The sequence below is a fragment of the Pelodiscus sinensis genome, chromosome 26 (assembly GCF_049634645.1).
Source record: "Pelodiscus sinensis isolate JC-2024 chromosome 26, ASM4963464v1, whole genome shotgun sequence".
Taxonomy (NCBI): Eukaryota; Metazoa; Chordata; order Testudines; family Trionychidae; genus Pelodiscus; species Pelodiscus sinensis.
The window spans coordinates 16,261,364-16,288,624 of NC_134736.1; the positions used below are offsets into that span (position 1 = coordinate 16,261,364).

The 27,261-nt window shown below is 50.0% G+C and overlaps 1 protein-coding gene and 1 long non-coding RNA gene across 2 annotated transcripts in view; one reads left to right on the forward strand and one right to left on the reverse strand.

Moving 5' to 3' along the window:
• The window catches only part of LOC142820544 (uncharacterized), a 51,738-nt gene extending 43,223 nt beyond the window's left edge, over positions 1-8,515 (reverse strand). Inside the window, exon 1 of the long non-coding RNA XR_012897768.1 lies at positions 7,795-8,515. This is a non-coding gene — a long non-coding RNA (uncharacterized LOC142820544). The remainder of the gene's footprint in view (positions 1-7,794) is intronic.
• A 927-nt stretch (positions 8,516-9,442) lies between these two features.
• Positions 9,443-27,261, forward strand: part of JAM3 (junctional adhesion molecule 3) — a 50,285-nt gene continuing 32,466 nt past the window's right edge. Inside the window, exon 1 of the mRNA XM_075909389.1 lies at positions 9,443-9,577. Coding sequence (XP_075765504.1) covers positions 9,532-9,577 — 46 coding nt within the window. The 5' untranslated portion in view covers positions 9,443-9,531. The remainder of the gene's footprint in view (positions 9,578-27,261) is intronic.

Genomic DNA, 27,261 nt, shown 5'->3' on the forward strand with positions numbered 1-27,261 from the left:
CAGAACGCTTCAGCAGCCTGCCTGAAGCCTCCCGAGCAAAACCCCTCCGACACCCCAGCAATATCCATGCCCCAGATGGCCCCGGGCCTCATACACAGGTGGGGGGTCCTAGCACCCAATCCCACCTACCCCGAAAAAGTTCTGTCCGGTTCCAAGAAACCAGCCACAGATCCCTGGTCAATTTACCCTCTGGACCTTACCCACAAATCACGCTGGGCCAATCCTTTAGAATCTAAAACTAAAGGTTTATTATCACAAGAAAGAAAAGCACGAGAGTCAGGTTGTTAAAGAATAGTACGTTACATGCACCGAATCTCCCAGTCCTCGATGCAGGCTCTAGCAGAGATGTTACAGCTGCTGGTTTAAAAGTTTTTGTTGCACATCCTATCATCAGGATGGGTTCACAGGTCTTCCAGGCTCTTCGATCCCTGCAATGCTGCCTCTGGGATGAAGTGCTGAGCTGAGAACAAAATGGCATCGACCACATGGCCTCTTTATACCTCCTCCCTGGCCTCTTCTTGTATGCAGCAGGTCACCTGGTCAGAGGCCAATCTCTGTGTTTCCTGCTGGCTGCTCTCAGGTGACAGCCCCTATTCTTTGGGTGTGTCCTTGGCCCATCAAGTGCCATTGTCCTACAGGGCCTGGCTAATCAGCCTGTCCATAGCCATGCTTAACCACATTCAGAGAAATATTCAGCTTCCACAGATTACAGATTCCTACCTACACACACAGACATTATACACTCACATAAATAGCGTACATAAGATCAGCAAACAATAAGCTCCCATTCAATACCCCACCTGGCTCCCTTTTATACCAATTTCTGGGGCCAACACCCCCTCCTAGGGGTGCAGCAGCGATCTGGCTGCTTCCCTCCAATTCGGTAATGTGACACCCCCCTGCAAGCGCTTCTCCAGACGACACTTTAAGCAGTTCACCGGGGCAGCAGGCACTTGCCCAGAGCTGAGGGCTGGCATTGGGGTGCTTGGTAGCACAAAGGAAGCAAGAGACTTTCCTGGGCCCTCCTCTACCCTGGGAGGAAAAAAGCCTGGGAACTGCAAAGGGTAAACTGCTAGGCAGAGCCGTGTCCCTTCCCACCTCTCCCGCTGACATGCCTCTGAAGCTACCCAACAAGTACAGACCCACTCGCAGGGAGGCAACTTGGCCTAATGGTCAAGCTGCTGTTAATGGGTTGGAGTGGAGGGGGTGCGGAACGGAATCCATTGCATACTCCATGCACATGTGGCAGTTTCCTCACCTCACCTGGGCTTCTCTGGGGCTGGCCAGAGACTCAGTGGGGTCGTTTCCAGCCACGCAGGCTAAAACAAGGATGCTGCTGCTTGTGCTTTGGAAAACCGTGGCAGCTGGCTCTTGTTGTTTCCAAAGGGAATCCAAAGTTTGGGGAGTCCAAATCAGGGTCTCCCTTGTGAGGCCATCACTACGTGCGTCCCTAAAGGCTGAATCCTCCCCGCTGCCCCAAGCCTGAGTTAACGAGTTTTCACTCAGAGATGCCTGGGGAGGGACAGACAACTTCAAGCCGTGGCAGGCTAGTAGTGCCGCTCAGGGACAGCAGCACGTGGTCTGGGCTGCAGTAACTCTAAGGCAGCTCTGTCCCTTCTCTAAGGAGGAGTTGGCTGGTGCTTCCATGTAATCATGATTCCAGCCGCCACTCTGCAAGCTGGTGTGCCTGGACACTCAAAGAGGGGGGACGCACCCCTGCTGGCTTACCACGTCCTGGCCTCCAGGGACTGCACCTGTGGGGTGGCATTTGTGCCAAAGTTAGATTTCAATGCCCAAGGAACCCCCACTGGGCAAGGATCGCTGCCCTCTACCACACCCGCTGATCCCGCACAGGAGATGGGTGGGGAGCAGTATGAACAGAGAAACAATTTCTAATCGGAAGGCTGGGTTAAAAATACCCAGCTTCCATAAACAAAGGCAGGCAGACGGCATGCAGCCAAGCCCCAGCTGTGGGAGCCAGACCTAGGAGCACAGCAGCTTGCCACGCACAGCTGTATTTTAAACTATCTGAATAGTCCAACAGTAAGCTGTGCGAGAGTGGGAGTGGAGTGGGGACCCAAGTTAGCTCTGAGATAGCAGGGATGGGATGCTCAGTTTGACTTGGGGACAGCAGGTGTTTCACAGCTATGGAGAGCCAAAGAGAAAGGGTCTGGAATGATGCTAACGGATGTGGGTATTTTACCAGCTAGCAAGACATTTAGGGCAGTTTTACCCATAAAGTACTTGGAATACAAGGAGTGGCCTTAACTAATTGGGATTTCTCCTCTTTCTTAATGCCTGTGGGGCACTAGGTATTTTAGGTGTAACCTTAGCATTGATTTCTCAGGCTGTTTAACCTCTGGAAATGTATTGTGTTCCTTTAGCTCTTATTTTCCTGACTTCCGTTGGATCCACTCCTTCTGGATCCACTCCTGTCTCTGTTAATGACTTGCAGTGTGATCTCAGGAAAAATGATGTGTACTTGTGTGCCTCACTTTCTCCTAAGTTGGTTGATTCCTTCACTCACAGAAGGGTGCAAGACTGAATTAATTATTGCCTCCCAGCTTCTTGGCTTCACCAACAATCATGGGGGGGGGACAGAAGTCTTGTTCCAACAAGCACCTCATTCCAATGCCCCAAGCCAGACATTGTCACCCAGGTATGTGGCCGTACACTGGATCAGCTCAAGTATTTGGACAGCACCTTCTTGAGAGATAGTTCCTTTGATAAGAGAAATTCCTCCAGATTTAATAAATCCAGCTGTGCCCATGGCTCACTCCAATCAAATGTTCTTAACCAAAACAACATTTGTCTCTCCACCAACTTGAGGGTCTCCCACGCAGTGGTTCTAACACCTCTCCGGTATGGATCTGAGAGGTGCACTCTCTGTACATATCATACCACATAGACTCAGCAATTTTATGTGCGCTCCGTTTGCTCAGTAATCAGCATTCACTGACAGGACAGAGTGACCAATATTAAGGTCCTTGAGAGAGCAAACGCAACCAGCATTGCGGAAATGCTATTGAGAGCACAACTTAGATGGACAAACATGTGATCAGAATGGACTGTCACAGAGTGGGGGGATTTGTGGGGGGTGAAAAGGGGTTGCCTATAGAGAAGGTGGCACTCCGAGGTGTCTGACAGGACCAGCACAGATTTTAGCGGTATCCACAAAATCATCTCCATGCTACATGTGAAAGGCGCTACTGTAATACAGGAGGTATCTGGGGGCACTGCTGAGTGGGTCAAATCAGGGTGAACTGTTTGGAGACAGGGCTGCTTACAGCCCAAGACTGGGGTCCTCCACTATAAGGCACCAAGCCAGTCCTAAAGAGCACTTCTGCTTGCCACACTGACTAGTAAGAAGTTACACAAGACACTCCAACTCTCCAGTGCAACCACCAGTATCGCTCCTAATACAGATGAGGGGTTATGCAAACCCATCTCACCAAATCAGAACAGGTTCTTCTGATCCCAAAGGACCAGCCACATTCCCAGGTCAATTTATAACTCAGACTTTACCCAAAAAGCACGCTGTTCGCCAGTCCTTTAGAATCTAACATCTAAAGGTTTATTAATAAAAAGAACGGAATAAATGCTGAGAGTTGTAATTGTTAAAGGAATCAAATTACATATGTCAATTGCAAAGTTCTTGATGCAGGCTTGTAGCAGGGGTGGAATAATCTGCTATTTAAGAGCAAGTCTCTGGAATACAGCCTCTGTTAGAATGGGTCTTTGGTCCTTTCAAGCTTCAGTTCACAGCAAAGATGCTCTTGAGGTGCTGAGCTGGATTGAAGACACAATGGAGGAACCTCTAGGGCCCTCTTTATACCCTTGCCCACATGCAGGGACTCCTATTGTTCGCCCTGTGTAAAAGTATGTCCCAAGATTAAGTTTGTCACATAAGAAAGTTACCTGTCCGTGTATGACTCAGTCTTTTTTAGGCAGAGAACATGGCCTGCATTCCAGACTAAAGGTTTACCAGCAAGTCCATTCAGTGTAGTCAGGTGCTTCCTGTGCTTTATTGTCTGTTGAATGTTCCTTGACGGACCAATTATCCTGACTAGCCCTTCCCAGACAGGCTGGCTAGCTATTCTGTGGGGCTGCGTCTAGACTGGCATGATTTTGCACAAAAGTGGCCGCTTTTGCGCAAAATCTTGCTGCCTGTCTATACTGGCCGCGAGTATTCACACAAGAACACTGACTTTGTAATGTACAAAATCAGTGGTTCTTGCACAAATACTCTGATGCTCCCGCTCAGGGATAAGCCCTCTTGCGCAAGAGGGCCAGTGTAGACAGCAATGTTAATTTCTTGTGCAAGAAAGCCCAATGGCTAAAATGACCATCGGAGCTTTCTTGCGCAAGAGAGCGTCTACACTGGCACGGATGCTTTTGCGCAAAGGCACATGCCAGTATAGATGCTCTCTTGCGCAAATACTTTTAACGGAAAAACTTTTCCGTTAAAAGTATTTGCACAAAATCATGCCAGTCTAGACGCAGCCTGGGTGTTATGCCAGCATTTGACATCTGAAATGTAGACACACAGTTAATGTTCACATCTTTAAGTACAAAAATGATGCATGCACACATTAGTATAAACAGAATCAGCAAATCATAAGCTCGCTTGGCCCGCTTTGTCCAAGATTTGGTGGAACCATATAATAGTGGTTGCAACAATGATCTGTATGTTTATCTCACAATCCAATAACATCACAGCTGCATCATCAAACATCATAGAAACACACTTCCCATTCCCTTACTGTGGCCAAGTCTGCGTATCAGGGTTCGGATTTCAGAGTTGTAAGGAGTAGCCATAGATGGGCACTGTAACAGTATCATCGCCATCATTGTCAGCGATGGACTACCAAGCAACAGCCATGAGCTCCTTTGAGACGTTCAGATGGAAGGTGCTATAAAAGGTGCAGAGGCCAAAAACTGTCTGGGAATTTCACCAAATGGAAGGCAGGATTTTGCTTTGAAATGGCCTCATAGTGGATGCAGTCCAGCAGTTCTGATACAAGCTTTATTCAGGCAAATCTGCCATTGGCTTCAGTGATGAAGAACCGATTAGGGAAGGGCCATGGGATCTGGCCCAAAGTGGGTAAAAGCTGTGCCCAAATGCAACGAATACCCTTTCTCCTGGCAATGCAGAGCACTGCTCACTGGGCTATTCCTAATACAGTTGAGCGAGATACCATTACTCACTCCCTGATGATTTCACCGTGTCACCAATTAGGCATCCAAGAGCGGATGAGCTGGGAAAGGATCCAGGCATTCCAATACCAGTCTGTTTGCCGGAATTTGCCCCTTGACTGAACAGCATTGTCCACACACCTCTTGTTGTTTTAAGAGGAATTTCCCCAACCTGCCTTCCCCCAGCCTCTCTACAGGTTTCTCTTCTCCCTCCTTCTCTTGTCACCTTTACTCAGATTTTACACAAGCAACAGCCACTGGAGTCAGGATTTAGGCCACATTGTCTAATTCTGCATTTCTTTCCCCAGCAACAAGGCTGTTTCATTCACTTGCTTCACCTTTGTCACCCCACAGACCAACTCTTACCCCTATTCTATGCTAGTCACTTGTTTCAGCATTAAATAATGAACCAGGAGCTCTGTGTGTGAAAATCAATGTTTTACACTGCAGCGCTTTGCCAGTCCGGCTTGATGGAAACCGTGGCTCTTGTGTATAATATTTATTGTGAGTAGGTTTGCTTGTCTGCTTTCACATTTCCAGTGACTCTTTGGTGGTGATAGCAGATTAAAAGGCAGAACAGTGATGCTCTAATGCAAACACGGAGGAGGCTGGATAAAGTAGGATGCCAGGATTAGTGAAAATTGTATGAGGTTTGCAATTATCTCATGAGCCTCATTTCTAGCACCAGGATGCTGTACTAAAGGGCATGTTTAAGGGGTCGTGCATTGATGCTATCCTCTAAAAGCCATGAAGAGTTTACAGGCATAAGTGATGATCCTTTGCCCCTCTCCCTTCTTCTTTTGTTCTGTCTCGCCTACTCTCTTCTTTCCTTCCTTCTCTTCACCCCACTCTCTTCTCCAATGGGTACTAGAAACATAAGCAGGGTCCTTTGGAGAGCCACTTGAGCCAATGCACAATGGCCACTAGTAGCACTTTTATCTAAGTTGCAACAGTTATATCCAAATGGTTCCTTGCTCAACTGGGGCCTGATTCAAAAACTCATTGAAGTCAATGGGAATTTTTCCATTCATTCAAGACCCTCATCTACTCCCAATGAGAATCTTGAGTCAGAACGGCTCACTATACCAGTTCAAACTACTTTTCACTCCTCATACCTCTGCAGGACCAATCCAATGAAAGGAGAGGGAGTTGGAGTTTAGTCCGGCTGGTGCATTGTCAAATGATCTTTCACAAAGGGTACATTTACACTGCATCGCTATTTTGGGATACCGGAGTAATCCAAAATAGCTATCCCATGTCTACACAGTAAGCCCGTTATTTTGGGCTCACTATTCCGATGTCCCTGTAAACCTCATTCTATGAGGAGTAAGGATGTTTTGGAATAGCACTTTATTTTGAAATTTGATGAAATAAGCTATTTTGAAATAGCATCAAAATAAGATATGCAATTTGCGTAGCTCAAATTGCGTACCTTATTTCGAGTTACAGAGCTGTGTAAATACACCCAAAGTTCCAATAACAGAATATTGAAAAATGGGGATAAAAGACCTAAATTCAACCCAGCTTCACTTTCAGAACCCAGAGCACATTGCAGGGCTGGCAGTTAGGGAAAAAACAACATCTTTCTACTTGTGATTTGAGGAGATTGGTTCTGGAGTCACTGAAAGATGATAGACATGTACATTTGTGATGCTCTTTGTACAGAAGATCTTTGCATAACAGAATCGCTTTTTTAAATGTAATCAGGTCGTTGGATCACTGCTGAAATAAACTGGTGCAGCATGTCTGTTGAACAAAGTTTCAAACCAGAAAGACATTAAACTAGTGCTCTGGAATCTCTACTGTCTGCCTGTGAGTTTCCAGATACAATTTAAGAGTTGGTTTTGAGTAGCTTGAAAATTTTACATCAAAACATTTTTTCAATAACTAACAGTTCTTAAATCAAATAGGAATTTCCACAACTAAGAATTTTCACTGAAAACTTTTGGATTTTCATCTAAAAACTGAAAACAGAAAAATACTATTGTCACTAAAAACTGAAAAATCCAACTACAAATGAAAGTTGTCAGTTTTGTTTTCTGAAAAATATTTTTTTCTCCAGACTTTGATTTGGTCAAATCCTGAATATTTTAAAAGAACAATTTTCATGAACATGAAAAAAAAATCTTACGGGTAGACTGGGAAGGAGCCAGTGGCCGTGATACAAGTAGGTACCAATAACATAGGGAATGGTGGGAGAGAGGTTCTGGACACCTAATGTAGGCTGCTAGGTAAGACCTGAAGTCCACGACCTCCCTGGGAGCATCTTCTGAAATGCTTCCAGTTCTACACACTGGGCCAGTTTGCCAAGCAGAACTGTAAGATCCTAAACTGTGGATGAGACAATGATATATGAAGAAGGGTTTAATTTATTAGGAACTGGGGACTCTGCTGGGAGCCAGGGGTGTAAAGGCCAAGACAGTAATAGGATTCAAAAAATAATTAAATTTATGGAGTCTAGGTGCATCGATGGCTGTTATCCAGGATGGGCAGGATGATGTTCTGAGCCTCTGTTTGCCAGAAGCTGGGAATGGGGAACAGAAACTGGGACTGGGGAACACCTTATCTGGTTGGTCTTTCTGAAGCATCTTGCGCTACCTGGTCCAGTAGGTCCCTCTGAAGTGTCAGGCGCTACCTTGTCCGTCCCTCTGAAGTACCTTATCTGGTCGGTTTCTCTGAAGCATCTGGCACTACCTGGTCCGGTTGGTCCCTTGGAGGCGCCTGGCGCTGCCTGGTCCGGTGGGTCCCTTGGAGGCGCCTGGCGCTAGCTGGTCCGGTTGGTCCCTTGGAGGCGCCTGGCGCTGCCTGGTCCGGGGGGTCCCCGGAGGCGCCTGGCGCTACCTCGTCCGGGGGGTCCCTGGAGGCGCCTGGCGCTACCTGGTCCGGTGGGTCCCTGGCTCGGCGCTGCCTGGTCCGGTGGGTCCCCTGGAGGCGCCTGGCGCTGCCTGGTCCGGGGGGTCCCTGGCTCGGCGCTGCCTGGTCCGGTGGGTCCCCTGGAGGCGCCTGGCGCTACCTGGTCCGGGGGGTCCCCTGGAGGCGCCTGGCGCTACCTGGTCCGGGGGGTCCCCTGGAGGCGCCTGGCGCTGCCTGGTCCGGGGGGTCCCTGGCTCGGCGCTGCCTGGTCTGGTGGGTCCCCTGGAGGCGCCTGGCGCTGCCTGGTCCGGGGGGTCCCTGGCTCGGCGCTGCCTGGTTTGGTGGGTCCCCTGGAGGCGCCTGGCGCTGCCTGGTCCGGGGGGTCCCCTGGAGGCGCCTGGCGCTGCCTGGTCCGGGGGGTCCCCTGGAGGCGCCTGGCGCTACCTGGTCGGGGGGGTCCCCTGGAGGCGCCTGGCGCTGCCTGGTCGGGGGGGTCCCCTGGAGGCGCCTGGCGCTGCCTGGTCCGGGGGGTCCCCTGGAAGCGCCTGGCGCTGCCTGGTCCGGGGGGTCCCCTGGAGGCGCCTGGCGCTGCCTGGTCCGGGGGGTCCCCTGGAGGCGCCTGGCGCTGCCTGGTCCGGGGGGTCCCTGGAGGCGCCTGGCGCTGCCTGGTCCGGGGGGTCCCCTGGAGGCGCCTGGCGCTGCCTGGTCCGGGGGGTCCCTGGAGGCGCCTGGCGCTACCTGGTCCGGGGGGTCCCCCGGAGGCGCCTGGTGCTACCTGGTCCGGGGGGTCCCCAGGAGGCGCCTGGCGCTACCTGGTCCGGTGGGTCCCCCGGAGGCGCCTGGCGCTACCTGGTCCGGTGGGTCCCCCGGAGGCGCCTGGCGCTGCCTGGTCCGGGGGGTCCCCAGGAGGCGCCTGGCGCTGCCTGGTCCGGTGGGTCCCCCGGAGGTGCCTGGCGCTGCCTGGTCCGGGGGGTCCCCTGGAGGCGCCTGGCGCTGCCTGGTCCGGGGGGTCCCCTGGAGGCGCCTGGCGCTGCCTGGTCCGGGGGGTCCCCAGGAGGCGCCTGGCGCTGCCTGGTCCGGGGGGTCCCCAGGAGGCGCCTGGCGCTGCCTGGTCCGGTGGGTCCCCTGGAGGCGCCTGGCGCTGCCTGGTCCGGGGGGTCCCTGGCTCGGCGCTGCCTGAGGGGCGGACACTTACCTAACAGGCCCTGTGGTGGGACCAGAATGGCCCTGAGGGGCTGCTACTGTGTTGCCATGGTAACCAAGTGCCAGCATCTCCCGTGAGCTACCTGGCCCGGGCCCCGCCCCTGCGCCCAGCGCGCGCCAGCATTCCCCGTCTCCCGGATACTGTCGCCATGGCAGCCGAGGCCCGAGCAGCAGGCGTCCCCCCCGAGCAGCAGGCGTCCCCCCGCGCCGGCCTGGGCCCGCTCCAGAGCGGCAGTGCGCAGCCTCCAGCCCGGCCGCCGGGCCGCTGCACAAGGCGTCATGGCGCTCGGGCGGCGGGCGCTGCTGCTGCTGCTGCCGCTGCTCGGTGAGTCCCGGGGCAGGGGGCCGAGGGATGCAGCGGGGGGCGGCACCCCCCGTGCACCGGGCAGCAGAGGAGCGCGCATCTGCAAGCGGCGGCGCCGGAGAGGGGACTTGCCCCCCAGCGCGGGGGAGCGGGGAACATGCCTCCCCTGCCCTGGTTAGCGGGGGGGGGGACCGAGCGCGCCCCCGCGCGAGGAGGGCAGAGCAGCTGTCCCTGCTGCGTGGGGGGACTCGACACGCACCCCCACACCCGGGGTGGCGGGGCCGGGGGGCCGCGCGCAGCCCGGCGCACGAGGAGGACAAGGGAGGGCAGGGTGGGGGCCACCAGCCATGGGGGGTCTTTGGAACATCCCGACTGCTCAGGAATCGGGTCCCTGGGGCGGGGAGTCAAACCTGCAGCCCCCCCGGCAGAGCGCCCGCCTGGAGGCTGCCTGCGCTGGGCACTCCCCAGTAGGTGCCACTTTGCCCTGGGGACCACAGCGGGAGGGGAGGGGGGGCTTCCAAGCAACCTGAGGGCTTGCTGGGCAGGAGGGCTGCTCCCCCCTGCTCTGACCCGGGCACAGTGTCTGTGGCTTTGGACTCAAGCTGCTTCTAAGAACATCTATGTTTCTGCTAGTCCTAGTCCTAGAGGGTGCCAGGAATGTGCAGCCTCTGCAGGCAGGCTGGACAGTAGAGCCTATTCACACCAGGGCACAGGCCCCTATTGTTCAGGGGGGCCTGCATGAATCTTGGTAGCTTAATTGCAAAAACATTTGCTGATGCAGTTCAGGAATGAATTGGGACTTACTTGTCTGGCTATGAATAAAGGCAGGAATGGGGCGAGGGAGGGACAGCCAGTGTGCCTGGTGCCTTGCCTCACCGCCCACCCCATCCCACTACACAACCCCTGTTGCTCTCTGTGGACAAAGCCCTGGCCGGGTTGATTTAGTTGGAACTGGTCCTGCCTAGAGCAGGGGGCTGGACTTGATGACCTTCTGAGGTCTCTTCCAGTTCTATGATTCTATGACAGCGCACTGCAGAAGGCAAAATCAGTATTTGTGGAAGAGAGTGGGTGTGGAATGCTTACTACAGGTTAGCAGGCCCTGAGCCTGAATAGACTTAAACATACTGGCACTTAACTTGATGTGCTGCCCACAACCCTTCACACTCAATGGAATTCCTCACAGGGCATCAAAGTAAGGAAATGCATAAATCTTGGCATGCCTGTGACCTTACCACCCCAGAGAAAGGGGCCAGCTGATTAGGGATGTTAAAAAGCATTTAGTACGGTAATCATGTAGCCACTAAAAATGTGGTTACATGCACTGTGGGCTCTGCAGTATAAAGCTTAGCTTTATACTGTGGAGCCTGCAGCGAAGCGGGCAACCCTTGCCCACCCGGCTCCCGGGGAGGAGGCTTCGCTGTTCTACCGCTGCAAAGCCACCTCCCTGGCAGTCAGCTGAGCTCAACCGATACCATTAACGAATAAGCTGAGTTTAAATGGTTAATCGGTTAAACTCTAGCATCCATACAGCTGGTTCTGCGACTTTCAGGACACGTTTGATGTCAGTATAAAAGTATTTCCGCAAAAGAGCGTCTAGATTGGCACGGGTGCTTTTGCGCAAAAGCATCCATGCCAATCTAGACGCGCTTTTGCGCAAGAAAGCTCCGATGGCCATTTTAGCCATCGGACTTTCTTGTGCAAAAAATTAAGGTGCCTGTCTACACTGGCCCTCTTGCGCAAGTATTCTTGCGCAAGAGGTCTTATCCCTGAGCGGGAGCGTCAAAGTATTTGCGCAAGAAGCACTGAATTCTTACATTAGAACGTCAGTGCTCTTGCGCAAATTCAAGCAGCCAGTGTAGACAGCTGGCAAGTGTAGACAGCTGGCAGCCGCTTTTGCGCAAAATCTTGCCAGTCTAGACGCACCCAATAGGTAATAGAGCACACTAAATGGATAATTACCCCCGGTGGAGTTGGGAGCCGTATTGCCGTGATGCAGCCACAGGTTTCTGATGGCCAACCTTTTGTCTGTGTCTGGAGACCCTGACCCACTTGACCCAGAACCACAGTTCCCCTCTTACATCTGAAAAGTTACAAGACATATCAGTCAAGAAATCATTAGGTGGGTGACCAAACAATATCGGCCAGTAGGCAAAAAGTAGGTGTTACAATATTATATTACAAATATTAATTATTAAGCACGCAGTTAGTCTGGCAGTCCTATTTCCCTACAACAGCAGTCCTGAAATATATTCCGATTTCCTGTTTTTCATAGCTGCTTAGCCCGGCATATCAGAGAGGATGCAGAGTCCAGTCTATTTTTTGTGATAGCTAATGCCACCCGCACTTCTATACACACACACTTGCCTTAGTTATGCTAAGAGCCTCAGAGGTTTACTAAAGGGCTAAATGCAACAAGTAGAATAATTTATAGTCCATTCAAATAATTGACAGTGGCTTGGGCATGAGGTTGGTTGCTAAAATGCCCTTCCATAAATGTGCCGAGGCCCCAAGCTGCAAATCTCCTGGTTTGGAGCATTCAGATACTCGCAGCCATGTTCAGATGATGTCTACGCAACAATGGCACAGCGACTGCACTGCAGCTGTGCCCTGGAACACCCTAGTATATCTGTTCTATACATGAGTGGAAGGGGGTTTTCCTTGGATGTAGCTAATACTACCTCTCAGAAAGGTGGAACTACTGAGAGGAAGAATCCCTCTGTCAGCACAGTTGCATCTACATTGGAGGTTAGGTCGACTTAACTTCGGTGCTCCAGGCATGACATTTGTCACAGGCCTGAGAGATGTTTTTCTAATTTTTAGGTGTAGACCAAGGCTTAGACTGTAATCTTTTTGGGGCAGGGACTGCCTCTTACTGTGTACCTACAACACTTAGCACAGAGGATCCTCAATCTTGATTGTGGCCTGGAAGTGCTACCATCATCCAAATAAATAATGACACTGTTATGGGCACTGCAGAGAATCTGAAGACCCTGTCTACATAAGGGAAATATACATGAACACAGCTACCCCAGTGGAGTAAGTTGTGTAGGTGTAAGCCCTGTTTAACTTCAGTGCAATATAGCTACATCAGATTTGCTACACTAATATAAACTTTTCTAATATAAGATAAGGTGATATCTTAATGGACCAACTTTTGTTGGTAGAAGAGACAAGCTTTCGAGCTGCACAGTGGTTTTTGCTAAGTCTGCTTGCTCATATCCTGGGATCAATGTGCCTATAATAGTGCAAACTGCTAATATGGACATGCCTCTAGTTGGATTTTGAACATTCCTTGATTTATATCCACCCTTTCTGAGGTGAGTTGTGAAATCCAAGTCAGGATTTTGAATGACTAACCTGAACTCTCTGAAAATTTGGAGGCATTTTGACCCAGAAATTGGATTTGTACTGATGCTTCAATTTATTCTGATTCGAGTTAAGTTTGTTGCTTCACTAATGCTGTTTATATTTTAAAACTATATGGTAAAAGTCTCCTGATTTTTGTTTAAATATACAGTCCACCTGTCCCTGAGGCAAACAAGTGCTCAGAGTCAGCTGTTGGTGCCAAAAATGGCTTCTTGGAGGCAGTGTTTTTAGCTCTAGTGCTAAACTGGTGTGTGAGTTGCTTGCAAGGATTTTCTTACTGCAAATAGTTGCAGGGTTGCTTTATTTTCAACAAGCAATTAAAAAGCAGGAGAAACAGCTCAGTGAGCTGGACCAAAAAGTGGATGCTTAATGATAGGTGTACAGAAACAAATCTTAGGAAAGGTTTGGTCAGCAAGGAATATGTTGGCATTGCCACCAAAGTGTAACAGAAGGAGATGCAAGCTTCATGCCCATCTACTGTACAGCTGTTGACAGAGAATGTGATACCAGCAAATTCCCTCTTGCTTTAAATGCTTCTGATGATTATTTTCTTCCTGAAGCACAAGTGGGCCGAAGGAGGAAAATGTGTTTATTGTGTGAAGAGAGAAAGCTGCTGAGCGATAATGACCTAGCTGTGAACTTGGGCTGTCTTTGCAGACCAGTTTACTTTCCTTGTGGAGGATGAATTTTGTGTGTCTTAGACAGAACCTAACCTTTTTCATATATCCCTTAGTGTGCTTAGGATTTGAACCATGGATGCAATTTGATTCGCATAAACAAGTTCACAAAGCAGAATGTTCTTTTGCACCCATTTTAGCAAACAAGAACAGTGGCTGCTTCACAGTTGTCTGTGGGCAACTAGGATTCCTTAATTTACTGCCAATAAGTCCTTTCTCTTTGCTCATGCCAAAAGATAGAATGTTGGCCAGCCCTGAGAGCTAGCTCTTGTTTTCTCTGAAGCTCATTTGGATTGGTAGCGAGGTGGTGTTTTGTTTTTTGTGGGGGGCCGGAGGGCAGAGTTTTACTCTTGCAATATGTGTTCTCTGCTTTGGCAGTCTCTACAGTTAGAAGGGATAGGAGAGAATTCGTGTGTGCATCAAGGCAGAACTGGGCTCCCCCTGGTATATTTAAAGCAAATGCTAAACTGCTGATTGCATCAAACCCTGAGGATTTAAGGAAAATATGTGAACTTTTTATAATGCAGGACTAAGGCAGGGGAAGAATTCCCAGAGGGAGTTCTGTGCTGTGTTCAGGATCCCACGAGGCCTCACTGCCTGTATGCAAAACACGAGCATTTAGTGCAAACCCTCCTCTGCACAGGATAAAATAGCTAATTTTGTTGCACCATTGTTTTACTTGAGGCTTATTTTGAAATGGCAGGATATATAAACAACTGAATTAAAGATATAAAGTGAATGAATGTAATTACATTGTTAGTCGGTTTCCTCGGTCAACAGGCAGATAAACCTTGCCATCTCATTCCTTAAGGATAAAGGCTGTTTGCTCCACATGTTGGGGGTTTTGTGTTTTGCTCAAAGAAGCAGAAGTGGGTTGTGCCTACGACAGCCTTTGATACCATCTACATGTTTTGTTCATCTTTAAGGTGCTGCAAGACTATTTGTTGTTGTTTAAGTTTTTCCAATCAACATCAGTAATAGGTGCCATGCAACAGCACAGGTATCCATCACAAGGGGAAGGACTCTCCTTTGCAGAGTCTGCTCATAGCCAAAGCATATTTTGATGGTTCATATTGTATTTAAGCAGCATGGTCTACATAATTGCATCCGTTGTGTTTTGCTTGTCCTCGAATTGTAGTTCTAGCTGTAGTTCTACTCAGGACAAGCCATGGCTGTTGGACCACACTCTCCAGCATCTGTAACTGGAAATTGGGTATCGGGCTTTGCAAACCAAGTTTTTGTTTCCTTCACCCCCTTTGACTTAGTTCAATGACCCATATGCATGTGATGTTACTCCTCTCGCCCCTCTCCCCCAGTTAATTTGAGTGAGAAGGGAGGTCTGGAAGTTCAGTTATTTCACGATGTTCTTTTCCAGTGACTTGACTTAATGAAAGATTATTGTTTGTCTGTGTCTGTTTGGCATGGGGCAGATCCTGGCGCTCTGGGCTGTGTTGGCCTGGAGGAGAGCTGGATCCTGGCAAACATCTCTTTCTCATTATAGATAAGTGGAGGTCAAGCAGGCGTCCTCCAGGGATAAACTATGTGGGAGGCAGCATTAAAGATGTTTCCTGTAGGAGAATCTCTGCTGTAGTTCTGTTATCACCTCTTCTTTTGCGGTCTGATTTTCATGCTGTAAGGAACCTTTGTGTCGCTCCCGTGATAAAGTGCAGCTGTCTAGCACACAACTCAGCAGTGTGAAAAATATTAAGACAGCTGCGTCATGGAGCCTGAAATCTTTAGAAATAGTCTGGTTGTTTACAAGCTCTGGGGAGGTTCCTTTTCTTCCAGGTTCTAAAGCACCTGGGCTATTGGGTTGAAACAGGAGTCCTCCAGATCCAAAAAAGGCAACTAACTGGGACAAAATCTCCTGACTCTTGCCTGAAACAGATATAGGTGCACATTTTAGAAGAGCAAACCACAGTCTACACAATTCCCTAAAGCTTTAATTCCCGAGGGATGAAATATGGACTCATGGAAACTCTTGACAGGAGGGTAGTTCACACTCAGCTGGAATTCATTAATTATTAAAAATAATACTTCAGCCCACAGGTCCTCAGTGTAAATTTGAAATATTAATCTGATTTACCCCATGATGTATTATAAGTTGCGTAACAGATAATGATAATAGAATGTATTGGTTGTGTTGTGTCCTTCATGCAGGAAATTGCAAAGTGCTTTAGAGTGCAGTTTACAAATTGAAGAGAAAATAAAAGCTTTGAAGCCATAATGGATGTGGCAGATAAAATTAAATTGCCTTCAGATACTGTTCAGGGTCGCCCTGTGTTTTTCTTTTTTAACTCATAAATCCCAGGGATTTCAGTGCAAAGAGAATTCTCTTTCTCTCGCCTTATCCTATCAGTGTGCCTGGTTGTTAGATTGCAAATATAAGTTCACAAGGAGCATAGAGACCTCATAGATTATTGAGGTACAGCTGGCCCATTTAAAGCCTCTTTCAGTTTTAAAACAGAGATCTGTGCCCCTGCTGGGATTTGTGAGATCTCTGTGTGAAAGAGCAACTGTTCAAAACAGTTGGTTTAGCCTTATTTGAAGTAGATCTGTAATGGCACATTCTAAAATATCTATTCGCCCTAGAGTGAGATTTTCAAAGGATCCTGAGAAACTTAAGTACCTAACTCCCTTTGAAATCCAAGGGGAGTTTTGTTCCTGACTTCCATCGCCTCCTTGGACAATCCCAGCCCTAATAAATGTTTGGAACAATTCAAATCAGTTGCATAAACTGCCAGTATTTAAAAGCAACTAGTGATTTTTGTGGGCTTCAGTTCTTCCATCCAGACCTGGTTTTCAGAGGGCCAAATTTCAGCACTTTTTGAAAATGAGCTCCCTTAAAGGTGTCTCATTTTGGGTCCTCAAAAACAGAGGCACTCAAAAGCAGCAGTCATCTAAGTTTTGACCATCTTGGCCAGTGTGTCTCTCAGGGTTTAATGAAAAAAGCTAAAACAGTTTGGTCATACTCAAACTGTTGCTAGCCATGTGCTCAATGTCAAAAATATGACCCGATTGTAGTTTCATTAGTCAGAAGTGATGGGACAGGCAGGCAGAGTTGTAGGAAAGAGATTTTTAGAGAGACCAGGGTTACATGCCAAGAGACCTTTGCATGTCTGGTAGCTACATGGGCACCGATTTATGTTGCTGAGCTCCAGGGGTGTGACTGAATTTGGTTCCTCCTGAAACCTGACTCTCCTGTTTCAGTCATCCTATTCCAATTATAGTGATAGAAATGTAGCCGTGTTAGTCTGGGGTAGCTGAAGCAAAATGCAGGACAATGTAGCACTTTAAAGACTAACAAGATGGTTTATTAGATGATGAGCTTTTGTGGGCCAGACCCACTTCCTCAGATCAAATAGTGGAAGAAAGTAGTCACAACCATATATACCAAAGGATACAATTAAAAAAATGAACACATATGAAAAGGACAAATCACATTGCAGAACAGGAGGGGGATGCGGGGGGGGGGGGGGGGGGAGGAAGGAAGGTAAGTGTCTGTGAATTGATGATATTAGAGGTGGGGAGAGTGGGATGTTTGTGAGTTAATGGTATTAGAGGTGATAATTGGGGAAACTGTCTTGGTAATGGGTGAGATAGTTCAAATGTTTGTTCAGTCCGTTTTGGAAAGTGTCGAATTTTAACATGAATGACAGTTCAGAGGATTCCCTTTCAAGTGCAGATGTAAAAGGTCTTTGTAGCAGAATGCAGGTGGTTAAGTCATTGAGAGAGTGTCCTTTCTGGTTAAAATGGCAAGAAACTGTTTTTTCTTTGTGATCTTGTCTGATATCTGTTTTGTGGGCATTAATCCTTTGGCGAAGTGTCTGAGATGTTTGTCCAATGTACATAGCAGACGGACACTTTCGGCACATGATAGCATAGATTATATTTCTGGATGCGCAGGAATATGTGTTCTTGATCTTATAACTCACTTGGTTAGGTCCAATAATGGTATCAGCAGAATGAATATGTGGACAAAGCTGGCAACGGGGTTTGTTGCAAGGGAAGGTACCAGGGTTGGTATTAGTGTGGTATGTCCTGTGGTGGTTGGTAAGAATCATCTTGAGGTTAGGTGGTTGTCTATAGGAGACTATGGGTCTGTCTCCCAGAGCCTCTTGGAGTATGGTATCCTGTTCCAGTATAGGCTGTAGTTTATTGATAATGTGTTGGACAGGTTTAAGTTGGGGGTTGTACGTGATGACAAGTGGTGTTCTATTGTTGGTTTTCTTGGGTCTGTCTTGAAGTAGATGGTTTCTAGGTATTCGTCTGGCTCTTTCAATTTGCTTTTTTATTTCTCTGGGTGGGTAGTTGAGGTGTATAAATGCTTGGTAGAGATCCTGAAGCTTCTGGTCTCTGTCAGTGGGATTAGAGCAGATGCGGTTGTATCGAAGGGCTTGGCTATAGACGATGGATCGTGTGGTGTGATCTGGATGGGAGCAAATCAATAAACTACAGCCTATACTGGAACAGGATACCATACTCCAAGAGGCTCTGGGAGACAGACCCATAGTCTCTAATATCATCAATTCAGACACTTACCTTCCTTCCTCCCCCCCCCCCATCCCCCTCCTGTTCTGCAATGTGATTTGTCCTTTTCGTATGTGTTCATTTTTTTAATTGTATCCTTTGGTATATATGGTTGTGACTACTTTCTTCCACTATTTGATCTGAGGAAGTGGGTCTGGCCCACGAAAGCTCATCATCTAATAAACCATCTTGTTAGTCTTTAAAGTGCTACATTGTCCTGCATTTTATTCCAATTATGACATTACTACATGCATCTTTCATGTTTTATAAAAATGATTCCAATAAGCTCTGATCCTGCTGCCTGTTCCATGTGGGCAAATCCACAAAGCCACGTCCATTTGACTTCTTTGGCACTCTGGAGTGTACTCAAGCATAGTTAGTTGCAGGATCAGATGCTTAATCATTGTGTCAGAGGGGTAGTCATGTTAGTCTGCATTAGCAAAAATAACAAGGAGTCCTGTGGCACCTTAACATCTAACAGATTGATTTGCCCACAGTAGCTTATGCCCAAATCAATCTGTTAGTCTTTAAGGTGCCACATGACTTCTCTTGAAATCATTTGTTTGTGCATTTAATTGTGCATTTAAAAACAAACTGTACCCTCTATCCCCCTTACTGTGCAAAACTAGACTAGTCTCTTTTTTGAAATAACATAATAGTAACTTTTAAAAATATGTAACATTGAATGAAAGTCCAAAAGTTTAGCCAAGCTTGCAGAGATGTACACCACTTACTGCTCCTCTAAGCTATCTATAGACATAAACACGTGTGTATAATATACTACAGGCTTAGCATTTTTTTCTGCAAACCTGTAATTTAGCAGAGCAGGTTTTGTTTAAAATACTAGACAAGTGATGCAAAGGCACAGTTGAAACCAAGGCACGGAGTTTGCTCATCCATCTTAAGCACAATGATAAATCTTTACTTGCCTGCAATAGAAATACAAACCGCTCCCTTGGGCAAACAGACAGCTAAGCTGTACAAGATTCTGTTCCTTTTGACCAAGATTAGTCTGAATGGGGTGTGTGTGTGTGTGTGTGTGTGTGAATACCACAGCCAGGTTATCAATCTCTGGGAAAGAAAGGCCCTAGCCATGCTGTTGCGTTGCAGTAGTACATCAGGGCCTTCGCTGTGGAGCAGGACCTGAGGAAATGAGAGACTGTACGAACATAGAACAGAGAGGCAGTCTCTGTCCTGGGGCTCTTACAGTCCAAACCTGCATTGGGACACTGTGTAATTAAAGCTACACCTGCAGCTAAGTACAGGCAGTCCCCGACTTACGCGGATCCGACTTACGTCAGATCCGCACTTACGAACGGGGCTTTCTCGCCCCGGAGCTCACAGGCAGCGGTCAGCCACCTCGACCTCCGGGGCGAGAAAAGCTGCTCCCGATGCCCCTGGTCTGCTGGGGACCGTCTCCAGCAGACCAGGGGCATCGGGAGCAAAGCCGCAGCCCCGGCGGGTTTGCTCGCGGTGCCTCTGGTCTGCTGGAGACGGTCCCCAGCAGACCAGGGGCACCGCGAGCAAAGCTGCAGCCTCGGTGGGGTCCTGCGCTTCTGAGGCTTTGCTCTGGCAAAGCCTCAGAAGCGCGGGACCCCACCGCGGCTGCGGATTTGCTCCCGGTGCCCCTGGTCTGCTGGGGACCATCTCCAGCAGACTAGGGGCGCCAGAGCAAAGCCTCAGAGGCACGGCACCCCACCGCTGCGGCTTTGCTCCCCGTGTCCCTGGTCTGCTGGGGGGGGTGCAGCTAGTGTGCCTCCCCTCCCCCCCCAGCAGACCAGGCTTTTGTTGTGGACCCTGGGGCAGAGCAGCTGGGGCGCTGCCGGTTGGTCCCGCAGCGCCGCTCTGGGCACTACTGGACCAACCCGGCAGCACCCCAGTTGCTCTGCCCCGGGCTTCCTGGAATCAGTGGCTGATCAGTTTCAGCAGCAGCTGAATCTGGACGCCAGTTCCGACTTACATACAGATTCAACTTAAGAACAAACCTACAGTCCCTATCTTGTACGTAACCCGGGGACTGCCTGTAGTTGCAGGATTGGGCCAACATGGCTGCCACAGGGACTCAGAGAGATCCTTAAGGTCAGTAGATGTGGTGGCATTCACAGCAGCCACGTAACAATAGTGGAGGGGGAGGCTTCCTTGAGCCAACTGTCATATCTTCGCTCTCATGCCACCGGCATCCATGAAGGGTTCTGCACCTTGCTCATATGGCATGCAGAGCATGGGCTTTTCCAGGGGGGCCTAGGTAGTGGAACTTTTCCAGAGTTTGCACAGTTAACGACTGGAGTGAAGATATGAAGCCCAATAATCACATTGGGCTCAAATGAGATTTGTTGTATCCCTTAGAAGGATCTTGTGAGTTGCTCTTTTTTATATACTTCCCAATTGTTGTGTTACCTTCCATGTCTTTTATCATACTAAGGCCTGCAAAAACACTAAGATAAACCTTCCTTCCTGCTGGTGGCGTGCCGTTGGTGATTTACTTTTTCAGCATGTCTCTTTTCGCAGCAGCTCTGTGATATTGTTTATTTTTTGTGCCACACGCAGTTCTTGGGTTTACTTCCTGCTTGTAGTAACAATAGCTGCACTTTGCTCACTAGCATCTTGTAGGTGAGGAAATCACAACACTGAAAGTGTCAATAAAGTACCATATCACAGTGGGGTTGGTAGCATTCTCACTTGTGCAAAGGTAGAGAGCTTAAGGTGAGAATATTCTAACATGGCTGCCTAAAGTTGGGCTATTTCCTACATCCGCGTGTAGGTAGCAAAATGAGCCACTAGGAGCTGACCACAGCTGAAATCCCAAGTGGCAAGTGCTTGTGCTAAGGAGCAGGAAGCTGTAATTTGTATCCTCCGCAGAATGGCCTAGAGGGGGGCCTTCGACACACATTCACCAGTGCATTACCCGAGCACCTGCAGCTCCCATTGACTTCAGTGGGTCTTTTGGGTTTGCAGGACTTTTCAAAGTCAGGCCGTGTTTACTTAGGCACCTGACATTAAGCACTCACAATCATGGTAGAGGAAGGGTGTAATACACAGCTCTAGCAAAGTACAAGTGACTTAGCCAAAGCAAGATGGGAGGGGAGCTATAGATCCTGATTCTTCATTTACTAACCACTAAACAGCTGCGCTTGTTCCTAATGCACTATTGCTATCAATCAGGGGTTCTCCATTTTTCCCATACCATGACCCCAGCCTCCCCCCAGCATCCCCGTAACTTTGATTTTGGTGGGACATTCTTACTGCTGAGAAGTAGAATGGGAGGGTTTCTGTGACCCTTGGATATCTTTTGGCAACCCTGATGGTCTGAATCGCTGCCTGCGTCTAGGCATAAAAGGCTAGTGTGTTCTCAGGTGTCACTGCCCTAAATCTGGAGTAACTCCACTGAAGCTAATGGAGTCATGTTGGATTTAGGCTGGTGTAAACAGAGAACAGGGTCTGTCCCACTGTATGTGGTTGCTGCAGAGCAGACATTGCAAACTATGGGTCAGCCAAACAAGGGGGTGGCAGCAGGGAGGGTGTCATTGTCAAACATTCGCTCTGTGTGTGTGTGTGGTTGTGGTTGACTCTCGGAGCCCAATTTGCCAAATTACAAAAACCTTGAGAGAGAGCTCAGGGTGTGAACCAAGACTGACAGCTCTTTGTGAGCTAGACCCAGGCAGGCCTGGGGAAGGCTGCTCCACGCAGACGGGCTGTCCTGGGGAAGCCAAAATGAACCCACAGCTTTCTAGAGAAGCAGGCTGCCGTTCCAGGAGACCCACAGCTCATGCGGCAATAGGCTAGCGCAGGCGTGGCCAACCCGTTACAGACAAAGAGCCAGAGCCGAGGGAAAGAAATTGTTGAGCAAAAAAAACCCCCAAAACGCAATGCTGCCCCTTTAACCGCCATCAGCCGGGAAGTTGTTGAGCAAAAAAACCCCCCAAACCCAACAACACCGCTGCCCTTTAAGAGCCGCGTGTGGCCCAAGCAGGTTTCCGTGGGCCGCAGTGTCAGATCTCACTGCCCCAAGCGACTCCCTGACCAGACAAGGAAAAAAGGTCAGAGCAGGGAACGCAGAACAGCCGCGGGTGCGGGAGCCGCAATTTTTCCTTTGAAGAGCCGCATGCTGCTCACGAGCTGCAGGTTGGCCACCCCTGGGCTAGCGTGTCACCTGAGCCAGCAATCCAATTACTGCACGGGGAGATGTCCTGAGCCAGAGGGGGTAGTGAGCCCCCCTCCACCTGAATGAGGTGGGGGAGGGGTGTAACTGTCCTCTGAGCCTTTGCAAACACGCCCCTTGTTGCTGGTGGAAAGTGTTGCCCTGGCAGCCCTGAGTGCTGGCTGCTGTGGTTAACCACAGAATCAGGACAGCCCTGGCAGGGTGCAGCATGGCCTTCTCTGGCATGCTGCCCTCTCCTGCAGCGTGTCCAGTTCAGCCCAGTCCGAGGCCTCTAGGCACATGAAGGCCCCACTGAAGTCGGCGGGGCTAAATGGCGTTAAAGGAAAGCCTGTGCTTAAGAGTCTTGCTGAACAGGGAGGGGGCTGCTGTCCGGCCTCCTTCGTTCCTTTGCTTTTCTGCTCCAAGGGAAGGTGCTAAAAGGTTTTTGTGGTCTGCAGGGACCCAGAGTGGGCACCCCTGGCTTACTTCACACCGGCCAGCACGCAGCCAGGTGGCTACAAGTCAGTCACTGGCCTGAATTGCCTTTGAATTCGTGGAAGGGAGAGCCAACATGTCTCCTTATGGCCCTTCCAGTTGCTTGTGCCCATGAAGGATCTTCTGCTGCCCTCTGAGCTTCTGTGAGGTGCCCAGGAACCCAGGGGTGCTGTAAGGTTGGCGCTGTGCAAGCCGGCGTTGGAGCTGGGGTGTGAAATCGGCTCAGGACTTTCTCCACAGCAAAGCTCTGTGGGGCCCGGCTGCACTGCATGATTTCGTAAGCTTCTCTCCCCTCGGGGGAGGAGACGTCCTTCAAAGACTTGTTTCTTTTAAAGAGGAACAGCTTCTAAACCTCTCCACTGCCCCCTCGCCCAGTACAGACCGTGCTTCGTGGCTGAGGCCTGGCGGCTGTGCTGGGATTTCAGCTGGCACCTCCGCGACGTGGGACAGCTTGGGTGTTTTATGGGGCACGGGGAGCTCCATTAACATTCCAGTTTCTGTCTCTTGGCCCTGTGACTGCTCCCTGGAGGTACCATGCAGCTGCCACTGTTCACATGAATTACAGGGGTTCCCAGCCATCCCGCTGCAGGCCCGGATTCCTGTTTAAACTCTCCTTCCTCCCCAGCCTTTTTTGTGCTCGGGAACAGCCGCCCTTTTGCAGCGGGTGCCAGGACAGCGAGCTGGGGCCGACAGCTCAGTGAATGAGAGCTTACCTTGATGACACAGAACTCCACAGGAGACATAGAGCCAAAGCTCGAAGTGAAGAGGGTGGTGCTGTGAGTGGCACAGTAGGAATCGGATGTAACATACCTGCCCAGGGGCTGGCGCAGGTAAACTGAAGCAGGTGGGTTGACTGGAATGAATGGGGGCAGTATTCACCCCAGACGCAGCATAGCTGTTGCGTTGCTGATTGCACCAGCGTGGTGAGTTCCTGGTGGTTCAGCTCTCGAGTGTAGATGCAACCAAAGTTGTCGTCTCGTCTCCATTGCACCCACTTATGGGCTGTAGCTCTCATAGCCTGGCCCCGCCTCTCTGAAACTGGCTTGTTGCTGACGAATCTTGGGGACGCCAAGTGATCTGTATGCCGTGGCTCTTCGGAGTACGTGCTCTGTTCCAAAATGTTACACGCTGGATGGAGTCCCAGCACGGTGGCTGCACTGCATCGTGCAGCTCTGCATAGCACCGTGCCAGTGCAAGCTAACGGCCGTCTGGCTGTGATGCTGTGAAATTGCTTGGAGCATTGTCAGAAACTTCTTGCAGTTGAGTGACACAAATGTAATGACTGCAGCTGCTTGAATGTCTACCAAGAGCTTTTCAGCTCCTGGCTCATCCTCAGTGACTTTGGAGACAGAGGTGTCATGCTTCTCGCATCCATCAATCAGCCTCTTGCTCTTGATGTGACCAAATATCTTATTACGTAATCCTACTACAAGTTGAACCTCTCTAGTTCGGCAACATCCGTGGTCCGGCATGATCATGGGTGTGTGGACAAGTTTCCTGCAGTGCCATAAACTTTGTTTACAGCCACCAGTCCTGGCTCTCAGTGTTCTGTGCTGCTGTTAAGCTCTAATTTACCCCAGCATGTCTTCTAAGAGCGCAGTGAGCAGTGCAAATGTTGGCAATGCTGCTAGACAACACTGACCTCACATGGCCTGGCAAATTCGTTCAGCCCTGCTCAGTTCCCAAAGGTGCCGGACTAGAGAGGTTCAACCTGTATTACGATATCCTTCTCTTTCCCTCTTCCCTTGCCCTGTTCTTCCTCCTCAGTCCTGAGTTCAACTTCCCTGTATGTCCCTCAATTGGCAGCAGTGGAGAGATCAGTTGATGGCAGGGACCATCTTTGTGTTCTGATTGTACGGTATCTCACCCACTGGGGATCTGGTCTGTGACAAGAGCTCTTAGGAGCTAGCACAATGCACAGAACAAATCATAGCATCCCAGGGTGGGCAGAGACCTCAGGAGGTCGTCAAGTCCAGCCCCCTGCCCGAGGCAGGACCAACCCCAACTAAATCAACCCGGCCAGGACTTTGTCAAACCGAGACTTAAACACCTCTAGGGATAGAGATTCTACCCCCTCCCTAGGGAACCCATCCCAGTGTTTCACTACCCTCTTAGTGAAATAGTTTTTCCTAATATTCAGCCTAGACCTCTCCCACTGCAACTTGAGCCCATTGCTCCTTGTTCTGCCATCTGTCACTACTGAGAACAGCCTCTCTCCATCCTCTCTGGAACCCCCCTTCAGGAAGTTGAAGGCTGCTCTCAAATCCCCCCTCACTCTTCACTTCTGCAGGCTAAACAGACCCAAGTCCCTCAGCCTCTCCTCATAGTTCATGTGCCCCAGCCCCCTAATCATTTTGGTTGTCTGCTGCTGGACCATCTCCAGTGCATCCACATCCGTTCTGTGGTGGGGGGCCCAGAATCGGACGCAGTACTCCAGCTGTGGCCTCACTAGTGCCTAATAAAGGGGAATAATCACTTCTCTGGATCTGCTGGCAATGCTCCTCCTAATGTACCCTAATATGCCATTAGCCTTCTTGGCAACAAGGGTACCCTCTTGACCCATATCCAGCTTCTCATCCACTGTAATCCCCAGGTCCTTTTCTGCTGAATTGCTGCTTAGCCTGTCAGTCCCCAGCCTGTACCAATGCCTGGGATTCTTCTGTCCCAAGTTCAGGACTCTGAACTTATCCTTGTTGAAGCTCATCAGATTTCTTTTGGCCCAATCCTCTAATCTGTCCAGGTCACTCTGGGCCCTATCTCTGCCCTCCCATGTATCTACCTCTCCCCCTAGCTTAGTGTCATCTGCGAACTTGCTGAGGGTTCAATCCATCCCCTCATCCAGGTCATTAATAAAGATGTTGAATAAAACCAGCCCTAGAACCGATCCTTGGGGCACTCCACTTGAAACCAACCACCAGCCAGACACTGAGCCATTGATTGCTACCTGTTGGGCCCATCAGTCTAGCCAGCTTTCTATTCACCTTACAGTCCATTATCCAATCCATATTCCCTTAACTTGCTGGCAAGAATATTGTGGGAGACCGTAGCAAAAGCCTTGCTAAAGTCAAGGTATATCACATCCACTGACTTCCCCATATCCACAGAGCCAGTTACCTCATCATAGAAGCTAATCAGATTGGTCAGGCACAACTTGCCCTTGGTGATTCCATGTTGACTGTTCCTGATCACACTCCCCCTTAAGCAGGATCATAGTTTCCAGCTGAAAGCCAAAGTCCCTGTGGCAAAGTTTACAGCTGCTGCTCTGCACTGGATTCCCCTTTAACAACTGGCTGTTCAGCATACTCTTAGCTGGGATGCCAGGTGACGTTCTGGTCCCTTCGTCTCCTGGCGTGGGACTGGCTAGCAGGAGACTAAGGACGGAGGATGGTGGCAGCAGGGGTGCAGAGGCACCCACTAAGGATGGAAAATGCAGTGGTGCTGTGAATTTAACCGTGTGCAGAAAGACCCCGTCTCACTCCAAACGTCTGTCCCCTTTGTGTCTCCGAGTCCGGGCTACTGTCCATACAGCACAGAGCCACTGCAGCGATGGAAGCGCATGCTAAGTGCTCGTTTGCCTTACACCTCAGCTGCGGCACTGAGGGTGCGGAGCGGTTATTGCTGGAGCGGATGCTGGAGGTGGAAAGGACTCCCCTAGGTTGTCAGGTTCTGGGCTGCAGGCTGGCAGTAGCAGTTAGAAAATAATCGTTTAAACGGAAAACTTAGCCAATTGATGTGCAGCCTGCAACGGGGGCCAAGATTTTCCGGAGCGAGTCGTGACGTTGGATGGCCAGTTTGAGGCACCGCAAAGGGCCTTTCCAAGGGGCGGGGAGCAGTGCCTTCCGACAGGCCCCTTTCAGATGTCCCCCGCTGGGCCCCCGGAGAATGGAGGCTCCCAAACTTGCCAGTCGCTTCAACCAGTCTTGGCCTAGGCTCGCTTTCCACGAGTGACGACGATGTACGCGCTGCCAGGCCACTCGGCCGTGTGGTGTGAACAAAAAGCGAGCCGCGTTCGGCTGCCCGTGGGTGAGGGAGAACCCCACAAGGTCCTTGCTCCTGCCGTGCTCTGGGATTCGAGCTGGCCTTGAAACAGGGCTGCGGCAGGCGAATCAAGATGACCGTGGCAGGTATCTGTGTAAACGTCAACGTGTTACGTGTCGCCTTCCAGGCCTCATCGACAGGACAGGAGTCAGTCCAGCCCCAAGTGGGGACTTTAGCTCAAGCTGCAACCCATCTGGAGACCCCGGGGTCAGTCCCTGGAGCATTGGACAAGATGGAGGCCATCCCATAAAGCCGTGTGCTCATGGCTGCCGGCAGGGAACAGGCCCCAAGTGCCTTGCAGCCTCAAAGGCTCCGTGTGTGAGCGGTGGGGATCCCAAACAGGCAGTCGCACCTGCAGGTGAAGAGCCATGTCCAGATGCCACGGTGATGGGCTACCTATTGAGTCAGCCGTGGCCAATCCGCTACTCGTGAGCCCCATCCCCCCCCCCCCCCAGTGGCTC